The sequence below is a fragment of the Leptodactylus fuscus genome, chromosome 6 (assembly GCF_031893055.1).
Source record: "Leptodactylus fuscus isolate aLepFus1 chromosome 6, aLepFus1.hap2, whole genome shotgun sequence".
NCBI lineage: Eukaryota > Metazoa > Chordata > Amphibia > Anura > Leptodactylidae > Leptodactylus > Leptodactylus fuscus.
The window spans coordinates 169899889-169914307 of record NC_134270.1 but is presented as its reverse complement, the minus strand read 5'-3'; the positions used below and the strand labels follow the sequence as shown (position 1 = coordinate 169914307).

General features: G+C 49.8%; 1 protein-coding gene across 1 annotated transcript in view; it reads left to right on the top strand.

Annotated features, from left to right (window-relative positions):
- LOC142209166 (uncharacterized) overlaps positions 1 to 13221 on the top strand; it is a 39749-nt gene extending 26528 nt beyond the window's left edge. Inside the window, exons 5-6 of the mRNA XM_075278098.1 lie at positions 11691 to 11831; positions 12862 to 13221. Of these exons, the coding sequence (XP_075134199.1) occupies positions 11691 to 11831; positions 12862 to 13049 (329 nt within the window). The 3' untranslated portion in view covers positions 13050 to 13221. The remainder of the gene's footprint in view (positions 1 to 11690; positions 11832 to 12861) is intronic.
- The last annotated feature ends 1198 nt before the right edge of the window (positions 13222 to 14419 follow it).

Genomic DNA, 14419 nt, shown 5'->3' with positions numbered 1-14419 from the left:
ATGATACTGTGCAGGGGCCACTATGGGGGATAATACTGTGTGCAGGGGCCACTATGGGGGATAATACTGTGTGCAGGGGCCACTATGGGACATAATACTGTGTGCAGGGGTCACTATGGGGCATAATACTGTGTGCAGGGGCCACTATGGGGGATAATACTGTGTGCAGGGGCCACTATGGGGGATAATACTGTGTGCAGGGGCGACTATGGCGGATAATACTGTGTGCAGGGGCACTATGGGACATAATACTGTGTGCAAGGGCCACTATGGGGGAAAATACGGTGTGCAAGGGCCACTATGGGGGATAATACTGTGTGCAGGGGCCACTATGGGGCATAATACTGTGTGCAGGGGCCACTATGGGACATAATACTGTGTGCAGGGGCCACTATGGGACATAATACTGTGTGCAGATGCCACTATGGGGGATAATACGGTGTGCAATGGCCACTATGGGGCATAATACTTTGTGTAGGGGCCACTATGGGACATAATACTGTGTGCAAGGGCCACTATGGAGGATAATACTGTATGCAGGGGCCACTATGGGACATAATACTGTGTGCAGGGGCCACTATGGGACATAATACTGTGTGCAGGGGCCACTATGGGACATAATACTGTGTGCAGGTGCCACTATGGGGGATGATACTGTGCAGGGGCCACTATGAGGGATAATACTGTGTGCAATGGCCACTATGGGGCATAATACTTTGTGTAGGGGCCACTATGGGGATAATACTGTGTGCAGAGGCCACTATAGGGCATAATACTGTGTGCAAGGGCCACTATGGGGGATAATACTGTGTGCATGGGCCACTATGGGGGATTATACTGTGCAGGGGCCACTATGGGGCATAATACTGTGTGCAGGGGCCACTATGGGGGATAATACTGTGTGCAGGGGCCACTATAGGGCATAATACTGTGTGCAAGGGCCACTATGGGGGATAATACTGTGTGCAGGGGCCACTATGGGGGATGATACTGTGCAGGGGCCACTATGGGGGATAATACTGTGTGCAGGGGCCACTATGGGGGATAATACTGTGTGCAGGGGCCACTATGGGACATAATACTGTGTGCAGGGGCCACTATGGGGGATAATACTGTGTGCATGGGCCACTATGGGGGATAATACTGTGTGCAGGGGCCACTATGGGACATAATACTGTGTGCAGGGGCCACTATGGGGCATAATACTGTGTACAGGGGCCACTTTGGGACATAATACTGTGTGCAGGGGCCACTATGGGGGATAATACTGTGTATAGGGGTCACTATGGGGCATAATACTTTGTGCAGGGGCCACTATGGGGGATAATACTGTGTGCAAGGGGCACTATGGGGGATAATACTGTGTGCAGGGGCCACTATGGGGGATGATACTGTGCAGGGACCACTATGGGGGATAATACTGTGTGCAGGGGCCACTATGGGACATAATACTGTGTGCAGGTGCCACTATGGGGCATAATACTGTGTGCAGGGGCCACTATGGGACATAATACTGTGTGCAGGTGCCACTATGGGGGATGATACTGTGCAGGGGCCACTATGGGGGATAATACTGTGTGCAGAGGCCACTATGGGGGATAATACTGTGTGCAGGGGCCACTATGGGGGATAATACTGTGTGCAGGGGCCACTATAGGGCATAATACTGTGTGCAAGGGCCACTATGGGGGATAATACTGTGTGCAGGGGCCACTATGGGGGATGATACTGTGCAGGGGCCACTATGGGGGATAATACTGTGTGCAGGGGCCACTATGGGGGATAATACTGTGTGCAGGGGCCACTATGGGACATAATACTGTGTGCAGGGGCGACTATGGCGGATAATACTGTGTGCAGGGGCACTATGGGACATAATACTATGTGCAAGGGCCACTATGGGAGATAATACAGTGTGCAAGGGCCACTATGGGGGATAATACTGTGTGCAGGGGCCACTATGGGGATAATACTGTGTGCAGGGGTCACTATGGGCATAATACTGTATGCAGGGGCCACTACGGGGGATAATACGGTGTGCAAGGGCCACTATGGGGGATAATACTGTGTGCAGGGGCCACTATGGGGCATAATACTGTGTGCAGGGGCCACTATGGGACATAATACTGTGTGCAGGTGCCACTATGGGGGATGATACTGTGTGCAATGGCCACTATGGGGCATAATACTTTGTGTAGGGGGCACTATGGGGATAATACTGTGTGCAGAGGCCACTATAGGGCATAATACTGTGTGCAAGGGCCACTATGGGGGATAATACTGTGTGCATGGGCCACTATGGGGGATAATACTGTGTGCAGGGGCCACTATGGGGGATAATACTGTGTGCAGGGGCCACTATAGGGCATAATACTGTGTGCAAGGGCCACTATGGGGGATAATACTGTGTGCAGGGGCGACTATGGCGGATAATACTGTGTGCAGGGGCACTATGGGACATAATACTGTGTGAAAGGGCCACTATGGGGGATAATACTGTGTGCAGGGGCCACTATGGGGGATAATACTGTATGCAGTGCCACTATGGGGGATAATACTGTGTTCAGGGGCCACCATGGGGGATAATACTGTGTGCAGGGGCCACTATGGGACATAATACTGTGTGCAGGGGCCACTATGGGGGATAATACTGTGTGCAGGGGCCACTATGGGGGGAAAATAATGTGTGCAGGGGCCACTATGGGGCATAATACTGTGTGCAGGGGCCAATATGGGGGATAATACTGTGTGCATGGGCCACTATGGGGGATTATACTGTGCAGGGGCCACTATGGGGGATAATACTGTGTGCAGGGGCCACTATGGGGGATAATACTGTGTGCAGGGGCCACTATAGGGCATAATACTGTGTGCAAGGGCCACTATGGGGGATAATACTGTGTGCAGGGGCCACTATGGGGGATGATACTGTGCAGGGGCCACTATAGGGGATAATACTGTGTGCAGGGGCCACTATGGGGGATAATACTGTGTGCAGGGGCCACTATGGGGGATAATACTGTGTGCATGGGCCACTATGGGGGATAATACTGTGTGCAGGGGCCACTATGGGACATAATACTGTGTGCAGGGGCCACTATGGGACATAATACTGTGTGCAGGGGCCACTATGGGACATAATACTGTGTGCAGGGGCCACTATGGGGGATAATACTGTGTATAGGGGTCACTATGGGGCATAATACTTTGTGCAGGGGCCACTATGGGGGATAATACTGTGTGCAAGGGCCACTATGGGGGATAATACTGTGTGCAGGGGCCACTATGGGGGATGATACTGTGCAGGGACCACTATGGGGGATAATACTGTGTGCAGGGGCCACTATGGGACATAATACTGTGTGCAGGGGCCACTATGGGGCATAATACTGTGTGCAGGGGCCACTATGGGACATAATACTGTGTGCAGGTGCCACTATGGGGGATGATACTGTGCAGGGGCCACTATGGGGGATAATACTGTGTGCAGAGGCCACTATGGGGGATAATACTGTGTGCATGGGCCACTATGGGGGATGATACTGTGCAGGGGCCACTATGGGGGATAATACTGTGTGCAATGGCCACTATGGGGGATAATACTGTGTGCAGGGGCCACTATAGGGCATAATACTGTGTGCAAGGGCCACTATGGGGGATAATACTGTTTGCAGGGGCCACTATGGGGGATGATACTGTGCAGGGGCCACTATGGGGGATAATACTGTGTGCAGGGGCCACTATGGGGGATAATACTGTGTGCAGGGGCCATTATGGGACATAATACTGTGTGCAGGGGTCACTATGGGGCATAATACTGTGTGCAGGGGCCACTATAGGGGATAATACTGTGTGCAGGGGCCACTATGGGGGATAATACTGTGTGCAGGGGCGACTATGGCGGATAATACTGTGTGCAGGGGCACTATGGGACATAATACTGTGTGCAAGGGCCACTATGGGGGATAATACAGTGTGCAAGGGCCACTATGGGGGATAATACTGTGTGCAGGGGCCACTATGGGGGATAATACTGTGTGCAGGGGTCACTATGGGCATAATACTGTATGCAGGGGCCACTATGGGGGATAATACGGTGTGCAAGGGCCACTATGGGGGATAATACTGTGTGCAGGGGCCACTATGGGGCATAATACTGTGTGCAGGGGCCACTATGGGACATAATACTGTGTGTAGGGGCCACTATGGGACATAATACTGTGTGCAGGTGCCACTATGGGGGATGATACTGTGCAGGGGCCACTATGGGACATAATACTGTGTGCTGGGGCCACTATGGGGATAATACTGTGTGCAGAGGCCACTATAGGGCATAATACTGTGTGCAAGGGCCACTATGGGGGATAATACTGTGTGCATGGGCCACTATGGGGGATGATATTGTGCAGGGGCCACTATGGGGGATAATGCTGTGTGCAGGGGCCACTATAGGGCATAATACTGTGTGCAAGGGCCACTATGGGGGATAATACTGTGTGCAGGGGCGACTATGGCGGATAATACTGTGTGCAGGGGCACTATGGGACATAATACTGTGTGCAAGGGCCACTATGGGGGATAATGCTGTATGCTGGGGCCACTATGGGGGATAATACTGTATGCAGTGCCACTATGGGGGATAATACTGTGTTCAGGGGCCACTATGGGGGATGATACTGTGCAGGGGCCACTATGAGGGATAATACTGTGTGCAGAGGCCACTATAGGGCATAATACTGTGTGCAAGGGCCACTATGGGGGATAATACTGTGTGCAAGGGCCACTATGGGGGATAATACTGTATGCTGGGGCCACTATGGGGGATAATACTGTATGCAGTGCCACTATGGGGGATAATACTGTGTTCAGGGGCCACTATGGGGGATGATACTGTGCAGGGGCCACTATGAGGGATAATACTGTGTGCAATGGCCACTATGGGGTATAATACTGTGTGCAGAGGCCACTATAGGGCATAATACTGTGTGCAGGGGCCACTATGGGGCATAATACTGTGTGCAGGGGCACTATGGGACATAATACTGTGTGCAGGGGCCACTATGGGGGATAATACTGTGTGCAGGGGCCACTATGGGACATAATACTGTGTGCAGGGGCACTATGGGACATAATACTGTGTGCAGGGGCCACTATGGGGTATAATACTGTGTGCAGAGGCCACTATAGGGCATAATACTGTGTGCAAGGGCCACTATGGGGGATAATACTGTGCAGGGGCCACTATGGGGCATAATACTGTGTGCAGGGGCACTATGGGACATAATACTGTGTGCAGGGGCCACTATGGGGGATAATACTGTGTGCAGGGGCCACTATGGGACATAATACTGTGTGCAGGGGCACTATGGGACATAATACTGTGTGCAGGGGCCACTATGGGGGATAATACTGTGTGCAGGGGCCACTATGGGGGGAAAATAACGTGTGCAGGGGCCACTATGGGACATAATACTGTGTGCAGGGGCCACTTTGGGGCATAATACTGTGTGCAGGGGCCACTGAGGGAATAATCACGTGACCCCGGAGGACCCCGGCGGGAGCCTGGCAGCCGCCATAGCCGCCGGGTGTCTACTGCTTTAAGCAGTAGACAACCGGCTCTAATGCCTCCGATTGGTCCCCGGACCGATCGGAGGCATTAACCCCTGCGCCGGAAGCGCCATTTTCGCGGCGGCGCATAATACTGTGTGCAGGGGCCACTATGGGACATAATACTGTGTGCAGGTGCCACTATGGGGGATGATACTGTGCAGGGGCCACTATGGGGGATAATACTGTGTGCAGAGGCCACTATGGGGGATAATACTGTGTGCATGGGCCACTATGGGGGATGATACTGTGCAGGGGCCACTATGGGGGATAATACTGTGTGCAATGGCCACTATGGGGGATAATACTGTGTGCAGGGGCCACTATAGGGCATAATACTGTGTGCAAGGGCCACTATGGGGGATAATACTGTTTGCAGGGGCCACTATGGGGGATGATACTGTGCAGGGGCCACTATGGGGGATAATACTGTGTGCAGGGGCCACTATGGGGGATAATACTGTGTGCAGGGGCCATTATGGGACATAATACTGTGTGCAGGGGTCACTATGGGGCATAATACTGTGTGCAGGGGCCACTATAGGGGATAATACTGTGTGCAGGGGCCACTATGGGGGATAATACTGTGTGCAGGGGCGACTATGGCGGATAATACTGTGTGCAGGGGCACTATGGGACATAATACTGTGTGCAAGGGCCACTATGGGGGATAATACAGTGTGCAAGGGCCACTATGGGGGATAATACTGTGTGCAGGGGCCACTATGGGGGATAATACTGTGTGCAGGGGTCACTATGGGCATAATACTGTATGCAGGGGCCACTATGGGGGATAATACGGTGTGCAAGGGCCACTATGGGGGATAATACTGTGTGCAGGGGCCACTATGGGGCATAATACTGTGTGCAGGGGCCACTATGGGACATAATACTGTGTGTAGGGGCCACTATGGGACATAATACTGTGTGCAGGTGCCACTATGGGGGATGATACTGTGCAGGGGCCACTATGGGACATAATACTGTGTGCTGGGGCCACTATGGGGATAATACTGTGTGCAGAGGCCACTATAGGGCATAATACTGTGTGCAAGGGCCACTATGGGGGATAATACTGTGTGCATGGGCCACTATGGGGGATGATATTGTGCAGGGGCCACTATGGGGGATAATGCTGTGTGCAGGGGCCACTATAGGGCATAATACTGTGTGCAAGGGCCACTATGGGGGATAATACTGTGTGCAGGGGCGACTATGGCGGATAATACTGTGTGCAGGGGCACTATGGGACATAATACTGTGTGCAAGGGCCACTATGGGGGATAATGCTGTATGCTGGGGCCACTATGGGGGATAATACTGTATGCAGTGCCACTATGGGGGATAATACTGTGTTCAGGGGCCACTATGGGGGATGATACTGTGCAGGGGCCACTATGAGGGATAATACTGTGTGCAGAGGCCACTATAGGGCATAATACTGTGTGCAAGGGCCACTATGGGGGATAATACTGTGTGCAAGGGCCACTATGGGGGATAATACTGTATGCTGGGGCCACTATGGGGGATAATACTGTATGCAGTGCCACTATGGGGGATAATACTGTGTTCAGGGGCCACTATGGGGGATGATACTGTGCAGGGGCCACTATGAGGGATAATACTGTGTGCAATGGCCACTATGGGGTATAATACTGTGTGCAGAGGCCACTATAGGGCATAATACTGTGTGCAGGGGCCACTATGGGGCATAATACTGTGTGCAGGGGCACTATGGGACATAATACTGTGTGCAGGGGCCACTATGGGGGATAATACTGTGTGCAGGGGCCACTATGGGACATAATACTGTGTGCAGGGGCACTATGGGACATAATACTGTGTGCAGGGGCCACTATGGGGTATAATACTGTGTGCAGAGGCCACTATAGGGCATAATACTGTGTGCAAGGGCCACTATGGGGGATAATACTGTGCAGGGGCCACTATGGGGCATAATACTGTGTGCAGGGGCACTATGGGACATAATACTGTGTGCAGGGGCCACTATGGGGGATAATACTGTGTGCAGGGGCCACTATGGGGGGAAAATAACGTGTGCAGGGGCCACTATGGGACATAATACTGTGTGCAGGGGCCACTTTGGGGCATAATACTGTGTGCAGGGGCCACTGAGGGAATAATCACGTGACCCCGGAGGACCCCGGCGGGAGCCTGGCAGCCGCCATAGCCGCCGGGTGTCTACTGCTTTAAGCAGTAGACAACCGGCTCTAATGCCTCCGATTGGTCCCCGGACCGATCGGAGGCATTAACCCCTGCGCCGGAAGCGCCATTTTCGCGGCGGCGCATGGGCGCCGCCATTTTGCCCAGGATCGCCGGCTCCAGGAGCATGCTCCAGGGCTGACGTCACGTTGCCATGACAGCTGGGAGCCTTGTACAGGCTCCCAGGCTTGTCTGCAAATTCTCTCTTTACCGTACTGGAACACAGAATACAGGGGACAGGTCATTTTGGCTGCACAGTGAACGCCGTAAAACAAGCCTGTAAGAAAGTCGCAGAAATGCATTTTTTCTTCAAATCCCCCCCCCCATTCTGAATTTTTTCCCTGCTTCCAGTACATGATATAGAATAATTAATGGTGGCATCATGAAGAAAAATTTGTCCCGCAAAAATTAAGACCTCATATGGCTCTGGGAGCGGAGAAATAAAAAAGTTATGGGGTTTAGAAGGAGGGGAGTCAAAAACGAAAAACGAAAATCAAAAAATGCCATCGGCGGGAAAGGGTTAAACCACGTGACCCTGTGGGATGGGCCAAATAGAGTCCATTCATAAATGTTGTATTACTATTAGAGATGAGCGAACAGTGTTCTATCGAACACATGTTCGATCGGATATCAGGGTGTTCGCCATGTTCGAATCGAATCGAACACCGCGTGGTAAAGTGCGCCATTACTCGATTCCCCTCCCACCTTCCCTGGTGCCTTTTTTGCACCAATAACAGCGCAGGGGAGGTGGGACAGGAACTACGACACCGGGGGCATTGAAAAAAATTGGAAAAAGTAATTGGCTGCCGAAATCAGGTGACCTCCATTTTAGACGAATAGTGGATTTCAAATCCGGGTCATATGAGAATGTGAACTTTGTGACTATGAGACAGGGATAGCTGTACAGGCAGGGATAGCTAGGGATAACCTTTATTTAGGGGGGAATGTTATTAAAAATAACTTTTTGGGGCTCTATCGGGTGTGTAATTGTGATTTTTGTGAGATAAACTTTTTCCCATAGGGATGCATTGACCAGCGCTGATTGGCCGAATTCCGTACTCTGGCCAATCAGCGCTGGCCAATGCATTCTATTAGCTTGATGAAGCAGAGTGTGCACAAGGGTTCAAGCGCACCCTCGGCTCTGATGTAGCAGAGCCGAGGCTGCACAAGGGTTCAAGCGCACCCTCGGCTCTGATGTAGGAGAGCCGAGGGTGCACTTGAACCCTTGTGCACCCTCGGCTCTGCTACATCAGAGCCGAGGGTGCACTTGAACCCTTGTGCACCCTCGGCTCTGCTACATCAGAGCCGAGGGTGCGCTTGAACCCTTGTGCACACTCTGCTTCATCAAGCTAATAGAATGCATTGGCCAGCGCTGATTGGCCAGAGTACGGAATTCGGCCAATCAGCGCTGGCTCTGCTGGAGGAGGCGGAGTCTAAGATCGCTCCACACCAGTCTCCATTCAGGTCCGACCTTAGACTCCGCCTCCTCCAGCAGAGCCAGCGCTGATTGGCCAAATTCCGTACTCTGGCCAATCAGCACTGGCTAATGCATTGTATTAGCGTGATGAAGCAGTGCTGAATGTGTGTGCTTAGCACACACATTCAGCTCTACTTCATCGGGCTAATAGAATGCATTGGCCAATCAGCGCTGGCCAATGCATTCTATTAGCGTGAACTGAGTTTGCACAGGGGTTCTAGTGCACCCTCGGCTCTGCTACATCAGATTGCTACATCTGATGTAGCAGTGCCGAGTGTGCATCAGATGTGTAGTTGAGCAGAACTGGCTCAGCACTGCTAAGTCTCTGCATTCGCATAGGAATGCATTGGCCAGCCTTCGGCCAATCAGCGCTGGCTCTGCCGGAGGAGGCGGAGTCTAAGGTCGGACCTGAATGGAGACTGGTGTGGAGCGATCTTAGACTCCGCCTCCTCCAGCAGAGCCAGCGCTGATTGGTCGAGTTCCGTACTCTGGCCAATCAGCACTGGCCAATGCATTTCTATGGGGAAAAGTTACCTTGCGAAAATCGCAAACTGACAGGGATTTCCATGAAATAAAGTGACTTTTATGCCCCCAGACATGCTTCCCCTGCTGTCCCAGTGTCATTCCAGGGTGTTGGCATCATTTCCTGGGGTGTCATAGTGGACTTGGTGACCCTCCAGACACGGATTTGGGTTTCCCCCTTAACGAGTTTATGTTCCCCATAGACTATAATGGGGTTTGAAACCCAATCGAACACTCGAACAGTGAGTGGCTGTTCGAATCGAATTTCGAACCTCGAACATTTTAGTGTTCGCTCATCTCTAATTACTATCACTCATAGCCTGAACAGGATTGGCTCTTTAGACCACGTGATTGGGTGGCCCAACCCAATGGTCAATCTTTCTATTCATTAATACCCTAGATGTTCTCTAGCGATGTTTAGTGAATGAGTACGCATATTGCGCTATTTCCCATAGGATTTCTCCGCTATGCTAGGGGTTATATATAAGTAGGATAATATGTAAATTAGAAATAGAAGAGATGAATGTAGAATATTCCGCAAGCACCAGTAAAGTACGTCAATAGAAAATAACCAGGGAATACACAAGATATTTGATACCAAGCCCGTATCGGTTGGTTTAAGTAACGTATGACCTATGTATTGGGTTTTGTGAAAATTTGGGTAGAGTATAACAAAAAGAGTCACATACTTTTTTAGATTTTAGAAAACTTTACTAACAGAGTGTCCGCAGACAAGACCAAGTCTTAGGTAATTAACACAATGTGAAACAGATGAACATATGTGAGTCACGCCAAAGCTTAACACCCTATGATTAAGGGGACTTAAACCCCGAAACGCGTCAGCGGCTATTTTAAAGTTACAATGTGTGTTTTCCCCTACTCTTACCCTTTTTTTATTATTTGGAATCTGTCTTTTAATGAAGATACATTAAAGAATTACATTTTAGAAGATTCGGTGAGTTGCAGACCGTCTTCATTTCCTACTATCCATTCATGGAGAACCTCACCGCGTCTCTTAGGGCTAGTTCACACAGGGCATGAGGGGGCGGATTACGGCGCTGAATCCATGTCATAATTCGCCACCTCACAATGGAGGTCTATGTAGACCACCAGGCTACTTTCTTGTCCTTTCTTGAGGCAGACTCCGCAGCTGATTCAGCCCCGCGTCCGCCTCCCAGCAGCACCCTCCGGACCATGCCCATTCATTTGAGCCTACTTCGGAAGGGGAAGCCGCAACTTTCGGAAGCCACAGCAGTTGTGGCTGGCGCATTTTGGCCCGAGAGTAATGCAGCTTCCTGTGCCAAAATCCGCCCATCCGCTCCCCATGTGAACAGGCCTTAGGGACCCGAGGGAGGCCAACATGGAAGACTGGACCCATGGATTCTCTTTCAGGGTACCCAAATGCACAAGGACCTGGTTGGCTGAGGCGTCCTCACAGCCTGCAGGCTGGTGGTTGGAGCTCGGGGTTGTATTTGTAAGATTTTTAGGATTTTTATATATATATATATATATATATATATATATATATATATATATATATATATACACAGTATATATATATATATATATATATATATATATATATATATATATATATATCAATGGAAACATGGAAAGTTATCATCAAAAAATTATTCAAAAATATCTTTAATGTAAAAAAAGTGGTTTATCCAATAGGGCATTTTCCAGGGACACATTCAGTTTCAGCCCCATCAGGGGCCTATGTCGGCTTATGTCACTTTATTAGTCCTGGCCAGGCATGCATGTGCAGGGGTATTCTGTAGGGATAGCTGACAGATAGTGCATATGCATGGCCAGCCTCGGTTTCCTGAATTTCTGCCTTCTTTATCTCCAATGCCAGTGCCGTCCACAACCTCAGAGAAGAACGGCGTTACGTGCAAGACCTGCCAGACTTTAAGCGAGTCCCCCTGCGACTCTGACACCTACATGGACTGCACCGGATCGGAGACCAAGTGCATATCTCAAGTGACGAAAACCACAGGTAATTATCTAAACCCAAGTCTGGTCCCCCTGGACTATCCCCCTGGATTACCCCCCTGGACTATCCACCTGGACTATCCTCCTTCATCTTCTCGCCCCTTCATGTACAGTATTGTACAAAAATAAACTAGTAACACTTCCATTTTCTTATCTTGGGGTATGTTTACATGAACTTTTTTGCAGGCAGATTTTGACGTGGAATTAGCCTCAAAATCTGCCCGAAAAAAAACGCCTCCCAATGGGAGTCAGTAGCAGATTTTTTCAGCTGGCGGAAAAAAGGCAACATTCAGGGTCAATGGACACAGAGTTTTTTGGCGAGGATTTTGACGCTGAATCCGTGCCACAATCCACCTCCAAAAAAACGCCTCACCCTAGACTTCTATGTATTCAGCTAGCTCTTTTTTTTCCACTAGTGGATTTTTACCGCTAGTGACATGACCTTTCTTCAGGCGGATTCCGTGGCTGATTCAGCCTCGCAACACCTCCTTCCTGACTAGGCCCTAAACTTGGCCCCACAACTGGATGGCGGTGCACTGCGTCAGCATTCCGCCGTGGCATACCGCTCCTGCTTAGGCCTGGATGAATGGTCTAATCAGGAGGAAGTCTCGAGCCGTGGACCCTGCGAGTGGAATCCGCGACAAGATTGAGCAGGACGCTTTTTTTTTCCGCATCCTGTTGCGATCTCTGCTTTCCAATGAAAACAACAAACGGCAGATTCAGAAGGAATTCTGGCAAATTCCTTTGTGTGAACTGACCCTTAAAGTGTTCCCCCCCCCCCATGTCTGCCTAAAACTTTTGCACAACATTGTACCTATAAGTCATTGTGTTTACCCATCTTTTGCTTCCTACACTTAGATTTGTAAAGGGAAGAAAGCAGACATTCCCCAAGCTTAAGTTTTGCCTTGGATCCGATGAGGAGGAAGGTCCTGGCAGGGCTCTAGTTAGATGTATGATCCATTGTGGGCAGTCAGTGATATATTAGGTAATATCATTATACTCATCTTTTCTTACCTCTCCCCTCCTTGCTTCAGGATGGCAGACGACAGCTACACGTGGTTGTGCCACCCGAAATTTATGTACTATTACCCACGAGGAAGGAACATTTGGAGCTTTAAAGTATTCAAGGAATACCAACTGCACAGACGGGGGCGCCAGTCTCCATTACTGCCTGCCTTTGCTGGCTGTGACCTTTCTTTGCCTTTTCAAGGTCATGATTTAAAGTCATCGTGAAGGTCAAGTGTCCAAACTCTAATCCAATAATCCCCCCATTACAAGATATTGCAACGCTCACTCATCATGTTGGTCAGCTGATCTGTCTGTCTCTGGGAAAGCTGGGTGACAACTAATATACCCCCGCCCCCCCCATCACTGAATAACACAACGTCAGCGCTTCTATGTCACTGTCTAACTCTGACTAAGGTTTTATGTTCTGCCGTCTGGAAAAGATGGGTGGTTACTCACAGTCACCCAGCTTTCCCCGACTTGTTAATGACAAATCCTGCTTAGAAAATTGGGGAGATGTGTCCTTTGTGTTCTCCACTGCCGATTCTGGTTGGACTAGTCCCATGACCCATGACTGCTGCAGCCAATCCCTGGCTTTAGAGGTCACATGTGCCGGTGAGATATCAGTTTTGACATCACCAATACTGCACATGTGAGTCAAATTATAAAGGACACTGGGGAAGGTCAAAGGAAGGGTTAATGCTACACACCTGGGGGCCCCAGTGGGTTACTTACCCCTCCAGGCTCCAGTGTTGTATTGACTGTGACAGATTTGGCTTCCTGTTTTGTCCATACACTGATGATAGAGATGAAAGCAGGAGGAGATACGGAGAACTGTGCAGCTGTAACTGTATGCAATGTATGGCTGCACAGTTCTCTCTATGATCAGACAGAGCGATTTGGCAGATGAATAGAATATTTCTGGGTGTGATGTGATATATTTTATATAGAGGGAAATCTATAACCTACAAATATCTGTAATATATTAATCTACACGGCTGCTGTGTGGCACGGCTGCGGTCAGTAGATTTTATAGTCATACAGATGTAGCAGAGCTGAAGTTGTTGAATTGTTTCTTCTCTATATAATGATAATTCTATAGAAAAATATTACACACTAAAATATAAAAGAGCCAAACGACAAACCCAGCTCTGCTACATCTGTGAGCACATACCTTACTGCAAAGGTGGCGGTGCATTACGTAGTAAGGGGAAAACCTTCTCGCTCGCAGCTCTGCAGCACCGACATGGGTAATAACAGAGATCTCTGCTTGGTGTCAGTGAATTATTGGTTACATTAAGAAGCTGAAATACAGGTGCAGAATTTTTTTGTACTTTAAATCAATCCTATCTGGAGTGGAGAATCCTCTGTAAGGACCAGTCCACGGTTGATGATACATTTTACTTGCACCGATACATTGTAGAGTCAGTGAAAGATTTGTGCACCTTAGGCCTGGTTCACATCTACGTTTGGCATTCCGTTCAGAGAGTCTGCATGGGGACCTTCCCCCAAACAGAAAACCAAATGCATTGACATGCATTGCACACGGACCCCATAGACTATAAGTCTGTGCAGACACCGCACAGA